General features: G+C 45.0%; 1 protein-coding gene across 4 annotated transcripts; it reads right to left on the minus strand.

The window, feature by feature from the left end:
• Positions 1–2274: 2274 nt before the first annotated feature.
• Positions 2275–22993, minus strand: RNASEL (ribonuclease L). Of its 4 annotated transcripts, none has more exons than XM_032318014.1 (7): positions 22865–22992; positions 18145–19783; positions 11038–11123; positions 9627–9832; positions 8413–8545; positions 5277–5413; positions 2275–4610 (listed from the first exon to the last, which is right to left on the minus strand). In XM_032318014.1, exons 2-7 carry the CDS (start codon positions 19616–19618, stop codon positions 4466–4468), a joined length of 2181 nt encoding a protein of 726 aa, XP_032173905.1. In that variant the 5' UTR covers positions 19619–19783; positions 22865–22992; the 3' UTR covers positions 2275–4465. The 4 variants fall into 4 exon arrangements, with proteins under 4 accessions (XP_032173905.1, XP_032173904.1, XP_032173907.1 ...); XM_032318013.1 differs by having other exon boundaries at positions 18145–19786; XM_032318016.1 differs by lacking the exons at positions 2275–4610; positions 5277–5413 and adding an exon at positions 6799–7044 and having other exon boundaries at positions 18145–19786; positions 22865–22993.
• Positions 22994–23437: the final 444 nt, after the last annotated feature.

Here is a 23437-nt window from a genome sequence, read left to right on the forward strand (position 1 = left end):
CTGACTTTTAACCGGTGAACTAGTACACCAACCCCCAGCCTTCGTTTGGACTTCCTACCTTCCCAGGCTTCAGCAACCAGGGCTCCCTGGTGTCTCCTGCTTGCACGTAGACCAGCAACCCAACCCTGCCCACTTTGGTAAGAAGTCCAAACACGCCCAGCTCTCCCTTTCCAGGGAAATATGCCCACTTGTGTAGGTTAAGCTATGGAATTTGGTAGATGCCAGGTTATTTCCTGATAAGATCTTCCTGATTTCCTTCACGATATGGAAGAAGTTGTTTTCTAAGTGTGAACAAATATGTTTGATAATTTCCAGTAATGATTAGTGCTAGGTCTTCAAAAATAATGACAGTTGTAAACAACTCTGGAGAATGAAGTCCTGTTAGAAGACAGCAGCTGAGGCCTAGCAGATGAAAAGAAATTACCACGCCAAGATCAGCAGGATAAAACTCCAGGCAGAGGGAACCACAAAAGCCAGGGCCTTTGAGAAAGCAATGGTGTCAGCATTCTTGAAGAACAGAGATAAAGTCAGGATGGGAGGAGGTGAGCCTGCATGACAGGAGAATGAAAGCAATGGACCATGTACGTGATGGTGACTGTTTGATTTTATCCTAACTGCAATGAAAAGTCATTGAAGGATTTTAAGCAGGAAAGTAGCCTGATCTGATTTCTTTTTTTTTTTTTTTTTTTTTTTTTTTTTAGAGGAAATACTTGTATACTTGTTGGGGAACAAGTATGGAAACCCAATAATCAGTTTGAGGCTTGTGCTTCATTCCAATAAAAAAAAATCATGGCGGCTTGACCCAGCCAGTGGACACTAAATGTTGTGAGCAGATTTGGGATTTATTGTAGACGGGGAACCAACTGGACTTAGTAGATTGGATGTTCAGAGGTTGGAAAAAAGAAACAAAACTAATAATTTGGGGGCAATTAGGCAGAGGATGGCAGGAACAGTCATAGGTAAACCTGCATTTCCAAATATGGATATCATCTGCCAGTTTGTGATGATATCAGTCATGGTATTTGAAGAGGTCATCTAAGGAGAAAGGGAAAAAGGTGAGTTGTTCAGAGAGTAAGTCAGGGACACTCAATGTTTAGGGATGAGCAGAGAAGGAGCTGGCAAAAAAGGACACTGTGGAGGAGCAATCAATGGAGAGAAAAAGCAGGTGAGCATGGTGCTAAGGACAGGTGACAACGCAGAAGAGTAGCCAGCTGTTAGACGAAAACAGAGACGTGCCTTTGGATTTGGTGCTATGAAGGTCATGGGTAACTTTGACCATCTCGGCTTCACTGGGGGAACAGATAAAAGCCCCAATAAACACTACTCAAGGTGATCATCCAACCTGTCCGAACTCACTGTCTAGCACTCCAGCAAGCCCACACCCTATGGGCTTGACGACCTGGGTTTTGCATCCTGGCTCTTCCACTTACCACTTACATGAACTTGGGCAACTTATCAGTTCTTTCTGCACAGTAGTTGCCTCTTCTGTAAAATGGGAACAATTGCATCTCATAGCATTGCCCTGGGTGTTGCCAGATATGTATGAAAGCATTCGGCACTGGAGATCAGCAGGTGCTCAAGAAGTGGAAATTGCAGGACGCCTGGGTGGCTCAGTTGGTTAAGCGGCTGCCTTCGGCTTGGGTCATGATCCCAGCGTCGTGGGATCAAGTCCTACATCGGGATCCTTGCTCGGCAGGGAGCCTGCTTCTCCCTCTGCCTCTAGACTGCCACTCTGTCTGCCTGTGCTTGCGCTCTCTCGCTCTCTCTCTCTCTCTAACAAATAAATAAAAATCTTAAAAAAAAAAAAAAAAGAAGTGGAAATTGTGACCTTACTGTAATTTTCTCTCCTATGGGGCTTGTCCAGTACGTTCCAGGCAGGCAGCCTCCCCTCAACTCTATGTAACTGACGCTTCTGCCTGACAAGCTCAGGCATAGAATCACCTTGCCTAACACAGCACCGAACACAAGCCACACACTCAACTAAATGTTTGTGATAATGACGACTGCATGAGAAATATTTACAGAGTGTCCACAGAAACCTTCAGAGAATTAAAGCAGAGGTTAAAACGTTGAGTTCCTTCCTTCCCTTTCTACAGACACCCAAGCTGCCTATTGTTACAGAATTACTGGAGGGCTGAAAATAGGCTCCTTTTCCCATTACTAAAGAGCAAGATGCCCTTTCTTAAAACTTACCCAGGCATTCCTCATTGAACATTTTCTATTATAGCTATCACTACTCTTTATAGTGAAAATATCACATTGAGAAAATCAGACTTAATTAGATGATTCCAAGTTTTATTGAATATGCTTTACAAATGGGCATTTTGATTGACATATCCAGAGCTTTACAACAAATTAGAAAACCAAAACGTAATTTTAAAACCCAAAGCAATATCCCTGCTCCTAAAACCTTATAGAACAGCCTAAAATTTCTTTCTTCCAGTACTTCCCTTTTTTTAAGCAAGGAGAGAATGATCCATACAGTTACCGGTGAGAGCAGAAAACATCAACGTCAATTTTGTTTACTTTAACTCCAACACTTCTCGACTTTAAATGAAGTCAATGAAGTCTGGTTCAGGCCACCATCTCTTCAGAAAGAACCTATGATACCGTGTTTGTTTCATTTTGTTTTCCTTGACCTTCCCATTACAAAGCTCCACCTTGACCACCACAACAAGAATGAGTGGAAAATACATCAGACTTAATGCCAAAAATATGCTCAAATCAAGACACTGGTACTTCCTAGCTATGTATTAGAGTAAATCAACAGGTCTCCATCCTTACTTGCAAAACGAGGATAACAGGACCTACCTCACAGGACTGTTTTGAAAACTAAGAGAGAAAATATGTGGGTGTAATTTATAAATTATCAAGCACCATTAAAATGTAAGGTAGTATTATTATTCATGTATGAAGATGGCTCATTCATTTTTCAATGAATATGTATGTGGCAGACTTTTTGCTAGGCATTAATGATACAAATAAATTATAGATATCTGTCTCATTTTCTATATCTATATATCTATATAGCTATCTATATACTGATATATCTATATCAATCTATATATTAATATCTATCTATCTATATATTGATATTTATATTGATATATATCTGCTATATGGGCCCTTAAGATCTTACATTCCAGTAGGGAAGAAGCATGCGAAGGTGGAGAGAAGCATGCTCTGGTGTGGCTATGAGTGCTAGGGAGCCAGAGAGAGCCCCTGGACTGGGGTGTGGAAAGTGAGGGTGTTCAGGAGACTTCTTGGGAGGTGACATTGGAATTGTTTCACTACAAATTCAGAAGCAAGAAAACAAATCCAAGTCACTCCTCTGTGAGGTGGTCCACATAATCCATGGTCCTGGGCCCCAAGTCAGTTCAAAGGTGTCCCAATCCCTTAAGGCAGAGTTTCTCAGTCTTGGCACCACTGATATTTTAGGCTGAATAATTCCATGGTGTGGGGGGCTATCCTGCGCATCGTAGAATATTTGGCATTATCCCTGACCTCCACCTACCAGATGCCAGTAACACCCCCTTATCTCCCAGATTTGAAACCAAAAGCATCCCTGGACACTGCCAAATGGCCCCTCAGGGGCAAAACTGCCCCCAGTTGAGGGGCAGTTGAGAACTACTGCCATAAGGTCGTGGAAAACCAGTGTAGGTGGTTCTAGAAGGAATGCAGTTTATATAATCAGTTCCTAGGCTTATTCTCGGTGATCAACAAAGAGTGAATGAATGAATAAGTGGACTCAGTGAATGAATGAGCTTCCTGGAAGCCCCTTGACATATTCCTTTTGGGATCCATCCAAAAGATTCCTGGGCTAGTAATTAAGTTCAAAAGTACCCACGTGAGAGATAACAATAACACAACATGCGTTTATATAGTGCTCTGTGCACATTGTATGATCTTGGGCAAGTAGGTCCAATTCTCGGAGTCTCAGGTCTGCCAGTTCTTGTGGGGTTTTTGGGTTTTTTTTTAATTTTATTTTTTAAGTAATCTCCTCACCCAACATGGGGCTCAAACTCACAACCCCAAGACCAAGAGTCACATGCTCTACCGACTGAGCCAGCCAGGTGCCCCAGGTGTGTTAGTTCTTCAGTGGAGATGACAAACCCTAGCTTGCAAGGTCATTGGGAGAACCGAAGGAGATAATCCAGCCCTAGAGGTCTAGGCACTGGTTCCATTGGTGCCACTGACAAAAGAAGTCTCAGCGGGGTACCCCACCCCCCAGCTCCTGCCAGTAAGCTTAAGCTGTGAGAAGGTCCCGGAGGGTAGTTTGAGCGTATTCTTGTCTAGTCATAAACATGTGGGGAATACTGAACACTGTGCCAGGACCTGTCACATCCTCACCAGCAATCAGGTTAATTAAGAAGCCCAGAGAATTGTGACGTGCCCAGGATCACACAGCTAAATAAGGACCTCCCTGAAGTCGAAAGCCTCAGCCACCACTTGGGGTTGACCTGCATCACGCCAGTGCTTTTTCGGATTGTGAGTTTTTGGGGAAATGCTTTCTGTATTCCGTGTTCTGTAGCTTTTTATAGACATACATGACCAGATCAGGAAATCTCTTTTGCAAATACGGGAAAGGTTCTCCAATTCTCGACTTCATGCTGAAATGAAACATAAATGTATTCACGTGATTGCCCTCCAGATCGTCTTCCCCCTTTATAGCATCTGGGCCCGGAGATTTCTTTGCTCCCTCCATTTCTAGAGCAGAGCAAGTAAGGATTTTGGAATCCGACAGAACAAGATTCATGTCCTAACAACTCTTCAGCTAACTAGCAACTTAATTTTTGTGAACCCCAGTTTTATCATCCAGAACATGAAGATGATACAGTTCCACAATCTCTTACCTACAGTCCCAAAATCCAAAAGAGCCATAAAAACTGCAAGGTTTTTTTGTGAGTTTGCAGCTACCATTTTGGGTCACAAAATCTGATTTCACTAACACGGGTCTACTTTTTAGATGTTTACAGCACTACATTCACCTTACCCAGCTGCCCGGCCCCCAACATAGCTCCCCACAAGGGAGTTACCACCCTTCTGTTCAAGAGGGCTCAGCAAAAGCTAAGAAGGAAGAGGAGAGCTTGCCGGGCACGTCCATTCATTGTGAGACCCTTGTGTTGGCCCTTTTCCAAATAGGGGAAAGGAATTACTTTTCATTTCATCAAAATAAATTTTCTTCCTTCCAACAAATAGCAGATATCAATTTAGAATGGGATTTTTTAATCATCCTCGTGTCATATATGACTTCCAGGAACAGAAATAATACTCACTCTTTATTTTTGTCTTCATTAATATGTTCTCCCAAATTCCGGATGAACTTTAACAGATCACTCAGAGTGTTCTTATAAGGAGGCCTTCTTTTAGTTATATAAAACTCATTCATTTCATTCATAACATATGTGTCAATCTAAAACACAAAACATTACACAAAAATGTGGTAGCACCACAGAATAAATCCTCACGGGACATTAATACAAAGAGGCAAATTGCAAATTTGGATATATGCCCAAATTACCACTAACCAATAATGCAAATTAATAGAAAGAAACAAATGGAAGTAAATACCATACACCAAAATGCTATCCATAGTTCTGTCTGGATGAAGGATCGTAAGTAATTCTACATACCAGTCTCTATTTTCCAAGCGAACTATTTTCCATGAGAAATTAAATGTATTCAAACATGGTTTAGGAATTCTTTGGCTACTATACTGAGAAATTTGTTCATCATATTACGCAGTTTTTATCCTTGTGGCCACCCACCCGAGTTGGTAATTGGTTATGTTTCCCCTTTGAAGAGGATTCATTCAGACTAACATCAAACCTGGCAGCCATTGCCAAAACGAGTGTCCTTGTTTTTGTTTGACTTTGTTTTGAATTCTATTTCCAAAGGTGTCATGTTTCTCCTTGCCTCTAAGTGTCCCAGAGCAGCTTCTCTCAAGTCACTGTCTCTCTCTTTGTGCATGCACCCGTGTCGATAGCTGTCATACTTAGAAAGCGTGTCTGTGTGGCAGGATGGGGCGGCCTGTGGAGAGGAGGCAGCAGCAAACACGGGAAAACTTGGCTTCTCCATGCAGTCGCAAAACTGAACAACCAACCATGAAAATGGGCAAGTCACAAAAAGCAACAGAAAATCAAAATCTCACAGGGGAACTAAGAGATAAGACTTGAAGGCCTCAGAATTCAACGTTAAGTCAGTGAAGCTTAGGGGAAAAAACTGATGAATTGGGAAAAGAAAGAATGGGTTTTCCATCCCGATTGTGCCAACCTCCACCTCTCCAGCCCTGCCTACTTCAGGTCACACGTCTGAGTCTCCATGAGCTCAGCCGTGAAATGCATTGGTGGACTTGATGGCATCACAGCTTCCTGCAGTGAGCAGCTTTAGCACACGGCCTCAGCAGCCAGACAGCCTGGCAGCAGATCCTGGGGCTGGTTCTTGACCTTTGGAAAAATGCTTTGTCTGTGCCTCTGTGGGCCCACCTGTGACATGAAGGTAATTAGCTCAAAGGCTGTTATAAGGATTAACTGGAAACTCTCAGAAAGTCCTGGGAACTATAACCACCATATAGTCAGCACCAGAGAATTGTCAGCTGTTATTGTTATCTACTTTGGTTTCCAACATCTCTGTTCCTACAAGTTTACATTCCAGCTGAAGTTTTTCTTAAAAAAAAAAAAAAAAAAAAATTTATTTATTTATTTATTTGAGAGTGAGAGAGAGAGAGAGAGAGAAAGCAGGGGGAAGGGGCAGAGGGAGAGGGTGAAGCAGACTCTCCACTGAGCAGGAAGCCCCCACATGGGGCTCAATCCCAGGACTCTGGGATCTGGAACTAAGCTGAAAGCAGATGCTTAACTGACTGAGCCACTTAGTCACCCCTTAGCTGAAGTTTTATAGACATTCATTAGCAGAGTTATGGCACTCTTACTCCATGCCAGGAATTCAGCAGTGGACAAGACAATGGACAGTCTCTTCCCTTGTGGAATTTAAAGGGGAGCAGGAAAGATGGACGCCAAGGCAGCAATTATGAGTGTGATGTATCATCTAGAGGTAAGTGAGGGAAGGAAAGCAAAATGAGACCCAAAAGCAAAGAGGTGTGGGAGAAGTCGTCCTAGATCAGGCATAGGATAGAGCTGTGGGTCTCAGTCAAAGACCTGAGGATTATGGATTTTCCCATAGTGCTTTGCACAGTCTCTGAGCTCCCCAGCGTGCATCACACAGGCAGTGCTTCTGTGGGTCTCTCAGCCCCCCATGGACTATGCTGTATTCTGCTTCACATGCCCCTGGGCTCGCATAGGTTCAGCAAGTAACTGGTACTTGATAGATGTCTGCTAAGTAATAATAATGAAAGTTCTCGGGGGTGCCTGGGTGACACAGTTGGTTAAGCATCCAACTCTTGGTTTTGGCTCAGGTCCTGATCTCAGAGATGCAGCCCTGCCTTGGGCTCCATGCTCAGCATAGAGTCTGCTTAAGATTCTCTCTCTCTCTCTCTCCATCTCCATCTCCCTCTCCCCCTCCTACCTCCCTGCTCTCTCGCTCTCTCTCTCTCTCTCACACACCCACCCACACACACACACTTTCTCTCTCTCTCTCTCTCTGAAAATAAATAAGTAAATCTTAAAAAAAAAAAAAAAAAATGAGGGACGCCTGGGTGGCTCAGTGGGCTGGAGCCTCTGCCTTTGGCTCAGGTCATGGTCCCGGGGTCCTGGGATCGAGCCCCACATCAGGCTCTCTGCTCCGCGGGGAGCGTGCTCCCCCAGCCCCTCTCTCTGGCTGTCTCTCTGCCTGCTTGTGATCTCTGCCTGTCAAGTAAATAAATTAATTAATTTAAAAAAAAAAATTAAAGTTCTGATAGCACTGACTAGATCGAGATGGTGACTTATTTTTTATGTTTTACTGTATTTAGTTCATTAGATGGACCTTTTCCTGAAGAGGAGGATTTTGAAAGATCCCCTTTTCTTCATGGTGTGTTTTCTCAGGCGGAAGCGAGGTGTGTGCAGCTGCTCAGAACTGGGCTGTATATAGCAGCGGCCGCCAGGCTCTCCCTGGATGAGGAGCCCCATGGTGTGGCAGCTCCTCGGGGATAACCTCATTTAATCAGCTACTCTTGTCCCAACGGTAATAGGATCATTAGCCAGGCCCCTCTCAGAACCAGCGCTGGAGGGAAAGGAAAAAGTCTCCTGGCCTGGGATAAGGGAATCCTAAGGAGGAGTCTAGGTGAGAGTCTGTCTGTCAGGAAGGCCTGGCCTCTGACCCAAAAGGGCAGAGGGGGACTGGGCTGGAGAGGAAGGCAGGGAAGTCCCCTTTTCCACCCCTTGGTTGAGCCAGGCCTACAGTATAAAAAAAAAGTTAGAAAAACTAACATAACGCATGACACAGATACTTATTCCAGACCATAGGAACGGTTCATACCTTAGAAGTCCACCTGGCAAAACTTCTGGAACATTCAGATTTTTCAGGTTGCAGTAGTTGGACAATCTTGCTTTTAAACACACCCTTTTTAATGTCAGATTCATTTCCCACATCTCTCAGGGTCCTATAGCGGCTGAGGATGACAGAATTATCATGGTCATTCCGTTCTGCCCCCTCTTTTCAGAAAGAAAACAATGTTACATTTTGGTGTTTGATGAAAGTAGTAAAACCATTCTTTAAAAATTCTCTAAAAATTCTGCGTGATGGGAGAGGCAGGCGGGCATATTTCTCCCTCTTTCTCTCTCTCCCTCTCTTCTTCGCTTCTTCAGAAAACAAAACCAGAATTCAGAGAGGTTAAGTCTCTGTTCCAAAGATACACAGCTACGAAAGGCCAAGTTGAGAGGAGAGCCTGGGTCTGCTGACTCCCAGCCTGACTCCTCCCCGGGCCACCATACCACTACGGTTAATACTAGTATTAAATTGTCTGGCCACAGATTAAATAAATACTATTTTAGGTGTATCTGTGAGCTGTTTCCTGATGAGACTCGCATCTGAACTGCTGAACTCAGTAAGGCAGATCACCATCCCCAATGTGAATGGGCCTCATCCAACCCACAAAAGATGAAATTGACCTCTGCTTATCTGATTTCTTCAGCTGGGCCATTAGTCTTCTCCTGGCCTCAGCCCTTCCAGCTCTCAGGCCTTCAAACTCTTCCTAGAACCCACATTCAGTGCCCCTGACCCTCAGGCCTTTGGATTTGGACTCAGTTACACTGTGGGCTCTCCTGGGTCTCCAGCTTACAGAGGCAGATGGTGAGAATTCTCAGCCTTCATAGTGCATGAGCCATTTCTTTATTAAAAAAAAATTTATATATATATATATATATATATATATATACATATATACATATATATATGTATATATATACACACACACATACACACACCTGAGTGGCTCAGTTGATTAAAGGGCCTGACTCTTGATTTCAGCTCAGGTCATGATCTCAGTGTCCTGAGACAGCACCCCACATCAGGCTCCCTCCTCAGCACAGCATCTACTTATGACTTTCTAAATAAGTAAATAAATAAAATATTTTTAAATAAATCTATATTTATATTTATCATTTGGATATAGATAGATAGATATCATGACTCATACACTCACTGTCTCCCTTCTGGAGGAGGCCTGGAATATGCAATAAACTTTTACTTACTTCTCCCAACTCCAAAAGAAGGGATGACCCAGCAGGCCGTTCAGGTGCCCCTGCACGTTGTCTCCTGCGTTAAACAGGCAACGAATGAGGTCCCGAGTTTCCTCATCTGGAGAAAGTCGAATCACCTCTTCATTACTTTTAGTCTTCAGTGTCTCAAAAGGGACTTCTCCCTTCCTCACCACATACAGGACCAGCCATCCGAGGGCCTGCAGGAAAGCCACAAATCAAGTCAAAGTTACCTGTGAATCATCACTTTGTATGGGGCTGTGATGCAGATTATGACCAAATGGAAAGTGAGAGAAATCTCCAAGAGTCCACAGGCTTGGTAGGGAGAGAAGACACAGGTTCAGCATGGAGAACCCTTCAAGACAGTATATAGTCCCCATGGTTTAGGATTATAAGGAGCAAAAGATAATCCTAGGTCAGAGTGGTCAGGGAAAACTGCTTAGAGGAAGAGGAATTTGAGCTGGACCTTAAAGTTTGGATCGAATGTCAATAAACAGAGGAGAGGAAAACTGTTTTCAACAAGGGAAATGCCAGGACTCTGGCTGGAAACTGGGACTTTGGGTTAGGACTATGTCAAGTGCCAGAAAAAGGAGCCAGTCCAGGTCCATGGGACAGGATGACAGCCCCAAGAGTTGGGCCATGACAGGGCAAAAAGGCCAAGGAGGGGGCCAGCATAGGCACTTCCTATAGCAGAGAAGGCACCACTCAAGGAAGGAGCTAAAATCCTTTTAGCAGCAAGGGCCAGAGGTGGCTGGAGAGCTCTTGCCCCAGGGTTGAACGTTCTGCGTCCTGGAGAAGCCCCCAGGACCGAGTTGCCTGGACAGGTCAGAGTCAATCTGGGAGCTTTGGACCCCAGGGGTCAGGCTCTGTTTCTGCTGTCTCCTCCCAGGAAAAACAGCTATTTCAGGCTCTTCACCTCTGTGGCCAAGATTAGTCTCTCTCAAGCAGGGGATCTATCCCATGCCTCACAGGGAGGGTTTCAGAAGGCCTTTGTATCTGGTCCTCCTAGGAGGTCAGCATACAAGGTCAAAGGAGTGCGGAGGAAAAATCCCATTTCATTTGCTTTGTCTTCAGGCAGGAAATACCTCCTGCAGGAACTCTGGAGGTCATCTGGACATATCTCCTGGAGGTAATTTTAGAAGCCATGTGGCATGCTCAATTCATTTACTCTCTCCCGGTAGAGGAAGAGAGGGAACCAAACAGATACAGAAAGGAGCCTCTGCAGGCCAGAGAGATGCCATGGTCTGCAAGGGCATGAAGGCAGTGAGCCCTGAGGGAACGCCTTGAAAGTCAGTTAGAAGAGTTAAAATAGAAATGATGTCTAATTGACCATAGGAAATAAGGGAAGGAACAGACCAAATAAGGAAGCAGAGAGATGGGAAAGTAAAGCAATTGTAGAAACTACCTGTAGATCTCTCTTGATTTCCTGCGGCTCTCCAGCCCTCTTGACGCTTTCATCAAAATCTGCCAGGCAAATAGCATTCTCGGAATCTAAGGGACAGTTTGTAGAGATGCCATGAATATCCTCTCTCTTCACCTTGTAATTAACTTAAATAAATATGTACCACGATGCGCTATCCTCTCTGAAGAAGGCAATAATAAAGCTTATATCTGCATGGCTGTTTACGCCTCAGAAGAGTCACGTACACTGTGTCATTTGACCTGTTAGGTATCTGCCAAGGGCAAGATTTAAATTTCTTTTATTTCTAGACCTGGGGGTGGGGAAGGTCGAGGATAAATTTAACCCGTTCCCCGCTCCGGGAATTCCTGGGGGCAGTAAGCACAGATTTATAAAGGAACTGCTGGCCGGAGATACGGCTGACTTCCTGAAGCTAAATAACAACTAACCAACGAGACTCCAAATCCAAGAGCAGCTCGCCACAGCCCCCCACTCAGTCAAGCCCACCAACCACAGCCCTTGCGACACTGTCATCAGTTACCACGGATTAACCATGTGCTTGAAATGAGCCACTGCTTATTAGCCCTCTTCAGAATCGTTCTCCCTTGAAGGAAGCCGCTGAGTCTTCCAGAAGAAGGATGCATGGATGGGCGAGGTCGGGAACGAGACGAGAGGAGAGCAAGTCAGTGATCTGTCCTTGAAGGAGGGGCTCCTGCTCTGGCTTGAAGGTGTCTAAGAAAGCTGCCGGGTAACCCTGGGTGGTAGGATGGTTGGCACAATTGTGTGCTTCTCCAACCCCTTTGGTTCTGAACTTAGATATCAAAGTTGGGTGGAAACTCACAGTCTAGCGAAAACAAACCCATTAAATTATTCAACAAGGGTCCAGAGAGGGGGAAGCATGACAGTGAAGGAGAACACAGCACAGGCCCTTCGGAGTGCTGAGTCTCTGAGCAAGGAGACGAATGCCAAGTGAACGTAAAATTACTTGCAACTTTATTTTATTTTTTTTTAAAGATTTATTTCTTGACTTCTGAAAGAGAGAGCAAGGAGGGAGACGGCAGAGAGAGGCAAGCGGACTCTGCATGAGAAGCACAGAGCCCCATGTAAGGCTCGATCCCAGGACGAGGATCATCACCTGAGCCAAAGGCAAACCCTTAACTGGCAGAGCCACCCAGGTGCCCCAACTGCAACTTTAAAAATGCTAGCCAAGGCGCCTAGGTGGCTCAGTGGGTTAAAGCGTCTGCCTTCAGCTCAGGTCATGATCCCAGGGTCCTGGGATCGAGCCCCGCATTGGGCTCTCTGCTCAGTGGGGAGCCTGTTTCTTACTCTCTCTCTGTTTGCCTCTCTGCCTACTTGTGATCTCTGTCAAATAAATAAATAAAATATTTTTTAAAAATAAATAAATAATTAAAAAATAATAATAAAAATGCTAGCCAAAAGTGCAGAATGCTCGGAACTGTATAACAAGAGCCACATGGCTGTGTGTGGGAGAGAAGTTTCCTTAAGGAATGATGCTCGGACACAGATCAGTAGAATTCACGTGGATGAGTGGAACAGGGAAGAGCGAATTCTAGATAGCATTTCCTAAGGCAGAAAGGAAGCTGAGGAATTCCACTCTGACAGGAAGGAGGCTCAAGAGCCTGGAGAGGAGGGATGAAGTTGGAAGGAGCCTGCAGTGAGGTTCAAGGGGTAGAGGGTGCACCTTGGAAACCTGGGACTGGTTCCAGCTACTGGAACTGATAAACCCCCTTCACTGTTTAAGCCACTTTGAGTTCTCTTACTTAAATTTCAAGTGTCTAATGGAACACTTCACATCTCTTCTAACACTTAATTGTTTTAACAAGCCCCAGGTTTGTTTGTTTTTTTTAATTTTTAGATTCAATCGACTGTGAGAGTGCTATAAAGATTTTTAACTCTTACGCTTAGTTTCTGCACTTACAGAATCACAGACTGCTAGGAGTTGATGGGCAGAGTTGGGATAAGATTTGCATACCCCACCCCGCTGTCAGTGAATCGAGAACCCCTTCTTCCTCACTCCCACCCGAGGGATACCATCTAAGATGATATTTTTTCATCAAAAATGTTAATTAAAAAATAATTTTTATTTAAAAAATTTTTAAATAACACATAATTAGGTTACTTAAACAATTTTTTAATTTGTTTGTTTATTCTGCGCTGCTTATAAGTCACTGTTTTCTTCCAGGCTCTTCCTCTCCTTCCTTATGCGTATTCTCTAGCAGTTCTTTCATATATAGTCTGCAGGTAGAAAGTCTTCCTGGATCCTTAAATGTTTAAAAAAAAATGTATTACAACAAATGGTGCTTAGGAAAACTAGACAGCTACAGGCAAAAGAATGAAACTGGACCACTTTCTTGCACCATACACAAAAATAAACTCAAAATGGATTAAAGATCTAAATGTGAGACCTGAAACTATAAAACCCCCACGGGAAAAAAAATAGGCAGTAATTCTTTTGACATTGGCCATAGGAATATTTTCCCAGATATGTCTCCTTAGGCAAGGAAACAAAAGCAAAACTGAACCAAAATAAAAAGCTTCTACACAGCAAAGGAAACTATCAGCAAAACGACAAGACAGCCTACTGAATGGGAGAAGATATTTGTGAATGACATATCTTATAACAGGTTAATATCAAAAATGTATAAAGAACACATGCAACTCAACACCAAAACAAACAAACAAACAATTTGATTAAAAATGGGCAGAAGTCCTGAATAGACATTTTTCCAAAGAAGACATACAAACAGCCAACAGACACATGAAAAGATTCTCGACACCATTCATCATCAGGGAAATGGAAATCAAAACCAGGAAGAGATATCACCTTACACTTGTCAGAAAGACTAGAATCAAAAAGACAAGAAATAATAAGTGTTGGCAATAATGTGGAGAGAAAGGAACCTTTATGCACACTGTTGGTGGGAATGTAACTTGGTGCAGCCACTGTGGAAAACAGTATGGATGCTCCCCAAAGAGTTAAAAATAGAGCTACCCTATGATCCAGCCATCCCACCACTGGGTATCTACCCAAAGAAAACAAAACCACTAATTTATATGCACCCTTATGTGCTGCAGCATTATTTACAATAACCAAGATATGGAAGTATCCCAAGTATGGATTAATAAGTGGGTAAAAGAGATGTGGCATATATATATATATATATATATATATATATATATATATATATATAATGGGCTATTACTAAGCCGTCAAAAAATAAGATCTTCCCTTTTGTGATAACATGGATGGTCTTGAAGAGTATAATGCTAAGTGTAGTAAGTCGGTTAGAGAAAGCCAAACACCATATAATTTCATTCATAATGTGGAATTTAAGCAATAAACAAACAAAGGGGGGAAAAGGACAAACAAAAAACCAGACTTTTTTTTTTTACGATTTTATTTATTTATTTGACAGACAGAGATCACAAGTAGGCAGAGAGGCAGGCAGAGAGAGGAGGAAGCAGCCTGCCTGGGGAGCAGACAGCCTGATGCAGGGCTCAATCCCAAGACCCTGGGATCATGACCTAAGCCAAAGGCAGAGGCTTTAACTCCCTGAGCCACCCAGGTGCCCCAAAAAACCAGACTTTTAAATACAGAGAACAAACGGGTGGTTTCCAGAGGGGAGGTCAGTGGGGGAATGGGAGAAGTAAAGGGAATTAAAGTACACTTTTCATGATGGACACTGGGCAGTGTATAGAACTGTTGACTCATTATACTGTATACCTGAAACTAATGTAACACTGCATGTTAAAAATATCAAAATACTGTATTTATTTTGAATCATGTGTGAACAATAATAATTTGATAGTTGTCTTAGTCAATTCTGGATCCTATAACAAATTACAGTCAATGGGTGTGGCTTAAACAACAGAAATTTCTTTCACACAGCTCTGAACATTGGAAATCTAAGCTCAGGGTGTCAACAGCACTGGCTTCATGGTGAGGGCCCTCATACTGGTGTATAGACAGCCACCTTCTTTGCTATATCCTCATATGGTAAAAAGACAGCTAGCTAGCTCTTTTTATAATGGCACTAATCCATCCAAAGTAATTTTGAGAAAGAAAAGAACTGGAGGCATCACACTTCCTGATTTTAAACTACATTACAAAGACCTAGTAATCAAAATAGTACAGTACTGGTATAAAACCAGACACACAGATGAGTGAAACAGAATAAAGAGCCCAAAAATAAACCCACCACACATATGCAGTCAACTAATATTTGACAAGGGAGCCAAGAATGCTCAATGGGGAGAAGAAAATCTCTTCAGATAATGATGTTGGATAAACTAGATAGTTACATGCAAAAGAATGAAAGTAGACCCCTATCTTATGCCACTCACAAAAACTAATTTGAAATGGATTAAAGACTTACATGTAAAACCTGAAACCATAAAACTCCTAGAAGAAAACGTAGGGGAAAAGCACGTTGATATTGTTCTTGGCAATATTTTAGATATGACACCAAAAGCACAAGCAACAAAGGCAAAAACAAACCAGTAAGACTACATCACACTAAAAGCTTCTGCACAGCAAAAGAAACCATCAACAAAATGAAAAGACAATGTATAGAATGGGGGAAAAATCATGAATCATGTATCTGATATGGAGAACAAATTCCTACTGTTTTAAACCACCATGTTTGTGATAATCTATTCCAGCAGCTATAGGAAACTAACATACTCAGTTAGCTTTGTTTCTTTGGGTCTAAGTTCTTCTTTTTCATGCACCCCTTTTATGGTTATCAGCACATGATAAATATCTTCAGTGATTTTTGACCGTAAGCCTTACTTTGCAGTTGAGAATCCCTGATGCCCTTTGAATTGCTTCTGTTAATGCCACCCAACACAGGGCAGAGATGGAGGCAGTTGTCAGAACTTCTGCTTTGCGTTTTGCTCAGTAAAACTTGGGAGGTAAGCAGGACGTGCCACTTAGTAGGATATTTTGGCAGAAATCTTGTGGATTTAACTGCTCTTTGTTTCTCTTGCGATCATCAACCTCTAGTGTCTCAAATAGTAGCCCAGTCTACAGACAGACAGGCTGGGCACAGATGCTTGGTCTGTGGGGAATGCACAGGGTGTGATCTTCCTAGTTTTTACTGATGCAGCAACCTGCCTGTTAGCTGGTCTTGTGTCCTCTCCTGCTTCTGGCTTCCATTACTCCCGAGTGGCATTTCTTTGCACTACTCCCACTTTCATGAGCAATATTTAGTTGTGGCACCCTGCATCTGTGCGGGCTCCTGTGTCCTTCTCTCATCCCACCCTACCATGTTCAGTCTCTTTACAATTCCTCAAAGATTTAGTCCTGTAAAAGTTCTTTTGTTATTTTGACTCCAGCTAGGAATTCATTTAACAATCTTCTGTCGTTTTAGGGATTTAATATAAGGAACAGATTGTGGTATGTGTTAGGTTCACCACTTGGAGGCAGAAATATAATCAATTCTCAATTTTCTATTGTTCAAGGTTAAGAATAGAAGAGGTGGGGGCGCCTGGGTGACTCAGTGGGTTAAAACCGCTGCCTTCGGCTCGGGTCATAAACCCAGGGTCCTGGGATCGAGCCCTGCATCGGGCTTTCTGCTCAGCGGGGAGCCTGCTTCCCTCTCTCTCTCTCTCTCTGCCTGCCTCTCTGCCTCCTTGTGATATCTGTCAAATAAATGAATAAAATCTTTAAAAAAAAAAAGAACAGAAGACGTGGTATCAGAAATGCCAAAGAAGAGGTAGTGATATGTGGCTGTGAACTTAATATGTGAACATATGTGACTCTTCTGTATCAAGATGAGCGGTTAGAACTAAAAAGGACCCTGCCCTTGGCTGCATCTTGAGGACTCTGCCTCACTTTGTAAAGCTGCACATATTTCTGGCCTTTGTCAGTCTCCCCAGCAAAGTTGCTTAAAACCAGGAAGGAATGCTGCTAGCCCTTGTCCTCAAACTAAAAGCCAGATTCCAGTTGTATTCTGATGTCCACATACTTCTTTCCAGATCTCATCCAGGACCTTAATTAAATACTGTTCTCTGCTCTCAATACCTGAACCCTCTTTTTGTCATGTTCCCTTATACCTACCTTAAATCTCAGTGCATGCCTGTAGATTAGGTATCAGTTTCAGCTTAGCCCTCTGGGCAAGTACCTGGCCTTTGCTGAGTACCTAACCTACAACATACAGGTAACTTGTCTAACATGCTGCACCTCATAGCGACCTTATGATAGACGTATGGTCCATCTTAGTGAGGAAACTAAGGCTCACAGAACTAAGTGACTTGTTGGAGGGTGCAAAGCTACAAAGCGGCAGGACTAGGCTGCAAGCCTCCCTACACGTGACCAGACTCTTTCTGCTGCACCCCATGGTGCAGCAAGCCAAGACTCTTCCGGCTGTACCACATGGCCTGGGACTAAACACTCAGCTCCGCTTCTTTCCGTTAATGTTGCTTTCATTGATTTTGGTTTTGGCTGAGGCCAGTGGGTGCTGACTCGTCTGCCCCCTTGCTGTATCTTATCTTGGCACGCCCAATTTTGACCTTGGTTTTGCCATTATATGTGCCTGTGTGGCTCAATTAGTTAAGCATCTGCCTTCGGCTCCGGTCATAATCCCAGGGTCCTGGGATCGAGTCCCATGTTGGGCTCCTTGCTCAGTGGGGAGCCTGCTTCTCCCTTTGCCTGCTCTGCCTGCCACTTCCCCTGCTTATGTGCCCTCTCTCACTCTCTGACAAATAAATAAAGAAAATCTTTAAAAAAAAAAAAAAAGATCACAGTGGCTACCATCTTAGCTGAAGGAATACACCTTCAGGATTCTCTGATTTCCCGGCTACTTGAGGAACTCAAAATTCTGGAGCTGACTCCATCCAAGACATAACCTTCATACTTGTATTTGCCAAAGGAAATATGAAGTTAGCCTGGTATCATTGGCATCTGCGACCTCCATGTGGGGTAAGGTTCTACCTGGTAGCAGAAGAGACAGCACTATAATCCTGATCCGTTGTGTTAATCCTCAAACTGAATGATCCACATTTACTCTACTCCTTTCCGACCTGTAATGAATCTCCTTTCTTTCTGTAAATAAAGACCCCACGATTTCTAAGAGAAGACTGGGGACTCACCTATTAAGATGTTTTGTGGGCATAGATCCTGGTGTGTATATCCACACAGCAGATGGAGTTTCTCAACAGCCTTAAATACAGATGAGAGGACATTTCGGGCAAACACATCTTCCTCATTTTCCACAGCCTCCCCGCTGCACGCGGCGAAGTGTTCCTCCAGGGTCTGCTCACAGAGGGCAAGACACACATACAGACAGTCCTTGTAGCTCTCACTCCCATAGAATGTCACCAAGTCATTGTTTACTCGGCTGCTCTGCAGACAGGAGACTTCCTGTTGTCCGCGTGTGCTGCCTTCAGAGAATCGCTTCACAGCTACTTCCTGCCCTTCATAGAACCCAAGGTAGATGCCCCCTTCAGAAGTGTCAGTGATTTTATATTCTTCATCAATAAAGATCTTGAGATTGCCAATCATAGGGCGGTATATTCTGCGGAGATGTTCCAAGGCCTTCCCCCAGCGTGAGCTCTGAGGCTTCCAGTCTTCCACAGGAGGGCAACCATCTTCTCTGGCCCCATGAGAGAGAAGCAGCTTTACAAGGGGAGCGTCATAATTGCGTCTCGCTATCATCACAAGATCCCCACAGTCTGTGCTGGCTCCTTTGTTGCATAAGAGTTGAGCAATTTCCTTCTGTTTGAGTTCGACAGCCAACAGAAGCGCTGTTTTGCCCTCACTGTCTGTGTCATCAATCTCTATATGTTCTTGTTCCAGAAGCATCTGCACTAAACCCAAGTGCCCCCTTTCCACTGCCAGGATCAGGGGTGTCTTCCCTTTTTCTCCCCTCACATTGACATCAGCCCCGTGGTACAGCAGAAGGGGAATGATGTCCACCAAGTTTCCATTATCAGACTTCCTAAAGGCATACATCAAAGCATTTCTGCCCATATTGTCACGGGCTTTGACATCTGCCCCCATCTCATCAAGGAGGATCTTCAAGATGTCTGCATGTCCATTTTCAGCAGCATCCATTAGAGCTGTGGCCCCTCCTTTTCTAAGCCTCTTCTGATTCTCCTTTGTCTTTCGACTCAAATTCACCTCTGCGCCATTCTCATACAGGAATTTTAAGGCTTCCTCCTCACCATGCACAGCAGCTTCCATGAAAGCTGTGAAGCCGTTATCATCACACTCATTGACATCTGCTCCTTTAGAAAGGAAAAGTTTGAGCAGCTCCACATTTCCCACAATCCCAGCAATGATGAAGGGAGTGGCCCCATTCTTCTTCTTTAGACAAGGGTCTGCACCATAGTGAAGCAGAAGATTCACCATGTCCTCCCGGCAACATTGTACGGCGTTATGCAAAGCTGACCAGCCCCATTCATCCTGGAAGTTGACCTCAGCCCCTCCTTCCAGCAATTGCTGGAGCAGCTCGATGTTTCCTTCTTTAACAGCTTTGAGTAACTGAATGCCATCCCCTGATGTCGTCTCAGTGTCGGAGGGTGTGGAACTCTCCTGAAGGCTGTTAGGGCTCTTGGTCTCCATGACGGTAATTACCACTGGCTACGATTCTGTGCCTTTTCTTTGAGAAAATGAAAACTTCTCTCCTTGGGACTTGATCAGAGACATGGAGCTCTTTGAACCATCAGGATAAATAGGGACTATCTGGCTGTGGACCAGCAATATGAGGAAGGAAATATTCTTGGAAGTCTTCTGACATTCCACCAGGAGATGAGCCATTTTGTAATTTTATAAAAGTGAGAAAGCATTTGAATCAGAAAAGTTAATTTTACTAGCGACTTCTTCAAAATACATCTACTGATTTATATAGAACTTTTTACTATAGAATATTGTGAACATATATAAATTAAAAACAAGAAAATTATCACACTGTAGTCCCACCACCCAGAAATAGGCATTGTTAAGATTTCAGAGGATGCCTGGGTGGCTCAGTCAGTTAAGTGTCTACCTTTGGCTCAAGTCATGGTTTCAGAGTCCTGGGATTGAGTCTTGTGTTGGGGTCCTTGCTCTGTGGGGAGCCTGCTTCTCCCTCTGCCCACTGCTCCCCCTGCTTGTGCTCTGACAAATAAAAAAAATAAAAAATAAATAAAAAAAAAAACTTTTTTTAAGGCTTTAGTATATTTCTTTATTTTTAAAGATTTTTAAAATTTATTTAAAGAGAGATAGTGTGCAAGCAGGGGAGGAACAGAGGGAGAGGGAGGGGGAATCTCAAGTAGATTCTGCAGTATGCATAGAGCCTGCCACAGGGCTCAGTCTCACAACCCCGAGATCATGACCTGAACCGGTATCTAGAGTTGGGTACCCAACCAACTGAACCACCCTATTTTAGTATATTTCTATAAATTTTTAAAATAGTTGAGATCGGGGTGCCTGGGTGGCTCAGTGGGTTAAAGCCTCTGCCTTCAGCTTGGGTCATGATCCCAGGGTCCTGGGATTGAGCCCCACATTGGGCTCTCTGCTCAGGGGGAAGCCTGCTTCCTCCTCTCTCTCTCTGCTTGCCTCTCCACCTATTTGTCCACCTAATCTCTGTCAACTAAATAAACAAATAAATCTTTAAAAAAAAATAGCTGAGATCATGTTATGTGAGGATACTGTATGAATATCCTGCTTTCTTTCATTTAATGCCATTGTATAAATAATTTCCTATTTATCACAAAGTCTTTGCAAACACTTTCAATGGCTCTGCAATATGCCACCAATCACTTGTTTCATTTCCCTATTACTGAACAGTTTTTAAAAACATTTTTTGAACATGATTTTTAAAGTTAGGATTTTTTAACAATTCTAAATAACGTTGCAGTAAATTTCATGTTTTAAAGCTTGTTTTCTTATGCTAAATCTTATCATAGATTTCTTATGATAGATTTCCAAGAACTGAATGACTGGTCAAAGTGTAACAGCACACCAACAGGTCTGAAGTGTTAATTGACTTCAAGCTTATCCGCTCTTTGCTTGCCGACCTAAGTTCCCTGACCTGTAGCAGAACTAATGTACTTTCCTTGAGATTTGCAGACCACTGGCCTTGAGGAGTGAAGGACCAGAATTTCCCAGAAGATAAGTCCTGACTACATTCCCGAGCAGCTGCCAGAGATGCCGGACCACCTGTCATACTGACAGGACTGACTGGCCACCTGACTGTGGCTCCTGCTCACAGCTTCCACCCACCCCCACCATCTTTCTTTCCCATCCCTTGCCCTCTAAAGCCCTCCGGCTTCCCCTAGGATGGGGAGGATGGCCTTTTTTTTTTTTTTTTTTAATAAGATTTTATTTATTTATTTGGCAGAGAGAAAGAGAGCACAAGAAGGCAGAAGGACAGAGAGAGGGGGGGAAGCAGGCTCCCCGCTGAGCAGAGAACCCTGATGCGATGCGGGGCTCAATCCCAGGACCCTGGGATCATGACCCCAGCGGAAGGCAAGAAGCCCAACCCACTGAGCCACCCAGGCGCGCCGGGAGGATGGCCTTTGAGACATGAGTCTGCCATCTTCCCAGGCTGCCACCATCCTGAATAAAGCAGCCTTTCCTTCCCACCATCACTAGCCTCTCCGGTACAGATTCGTGAGCAACCCACAGCCAAACCTGAGTCTAGAACCCATTCTCTGTCCGGTAACAAAACAATATCATTGTTTCAAAAATGCTCAGGCTATGTTAATAAATATCTTCCATATTCACATACTCTCACTAGAAATAGATGGTCTCTTAAAAGAAAAAGTACCCTCATATATGGGGGGGGGGTGTTTTGTGTCAGTTTGCATTTCTTACACCTATTTGCCTGTCTTAGAGCTCTCAGCGCGTGTGCTGGCTCCGGGCCTGTCTTCTTCAGGCAGGTGCACTTCTTTTCAAAGTAGTAGAGAGAACTGGAAAGAGCTTAGACTCCAACCTCCCAAGACTGAAGTCTGAACCCCTGCTCATTTAACTTCAGACCGTTACTTCCTCACTGTTGTCACATTAGGTTATTCTCCATTTTCCGCTCCCTCTTGCTATAACGTATGGCGAAAATGAGGCATTCGATAAATGACAGACTGAATCACGTCCCCTCGGGAAACACAAAATTCAGCGATTGCTTCTCTCGCCCTCCGAGCGCGCGCACACCCTGCCCACACGGAGCGGCTGGTGGTGCGCAGTCCAGCCGCCCTGGGTCCCTTGTGGGCAACAGAGCGGCCGTTCAGCCATCGGTCAGCACCCACGCCCCGCTGCCCGCAGATCGGTACGACTCCACCGGCTCCGGAGCCCGGAAGCGCCCGCATTCCTGCCACCCGGCCGCGGGGACAGTCGCCGAGCCCTCGCCGGCAGAGCCCGACACCGAGGGTGCTGCAGAAGCGCCATCACCCGGCCATGAAAACTTGGGACGCCGGTTTGCGCTACCACAGGTGTGAGGCCTGCAGGAGCGAATCACCGAGCGGCGCAGGGCAGGAAGCCGCGGATCCCCGCTTCCTCCCCGCGCCCCGCGGGAGCGAGGAGACCCCGCCTCGAGGAAGGGGCCGCTTCCGGTTCCGTTTTCTCGCTTCCGCAGCGGGGTTTCCCGGAGGGGGGGTGCTGGTTGGGCGCCGCGGGGGCCGCGGCCGAACCCGGCACTCCCCGGGGTGCTCCGTCCGTGAAGCGTCTACCTGTGGCTCAAGTCATGGTTTCAGGGTCCTGGGGTCGAGGTTTGTGTCGACCCCGACCTTGCACGGTGGGGGGCCGCGCACCCGCTGCCCGCCCCGGACCCCAGGGAATCCCTCCGAGGGAACCACCTCGCGAGCCGCCCCGCTGTCTTCCCGGGTCCCCTCTTACCTCCTGAACTCGGACGCGCGGCCCTCGGCTCTTCCGCGGAGAGCCCTCGGTCGCCGAAGGCGGGGGCCCGCAGGAGAGCACCTCCTCCGGCGGTGCCCGGCCAGCGGGGCGGGGTTGAGAGAGGGCGAGTGAGTGAGGAAGGAGCCGGGCGCATTTAACCCTTGGCGGGACGGCGGAGGGCCCAGCTGAGGGTCCGGCTCCCAGCCCATCGCCTTCTCGCCCTTGAGGCTTCCAGGCCACAGCTTCCCGCGTCATCTGGACCTTATTCCAAATCCCCTACCTGCTTGAGGGAAATGAGTAGCAAAGAAACATGTCCTGCCCATTGCTTTGCAAGTGACATGACCCCCATTGACCCCTGACAGTCCTGATCATGACACCCCTGAGGCTCAGAGAAGCTCAATAAACTCAGAGCCCAAGCTTGCTCACTCCGCTGGGCACACACAACGCTCTCACTGCCCAGAAGGCCACCAGCCTGGCAGTCTAGAGAGTTGTCCTGTAGCCAGCGCGGTGGCCTTCTAGGGGAGTGACTTCAGGTGGGTGGATGGCTTAACCATGTGGAGTCTCAAGGTCTCT

Source organism: Mustela erminea, chromosome 17, assembly GCF_009829155.1.
Source record: "Mustela erminea isolate mMusErm1 chromosome 17, mMusErm1.Pri, whole genome shotgun sequence".
NCBI lineage: Eukaryota > Metazoa > Chordata > Mammalia > Carnivora > Mustelidae > Mustela > Mustela erminea.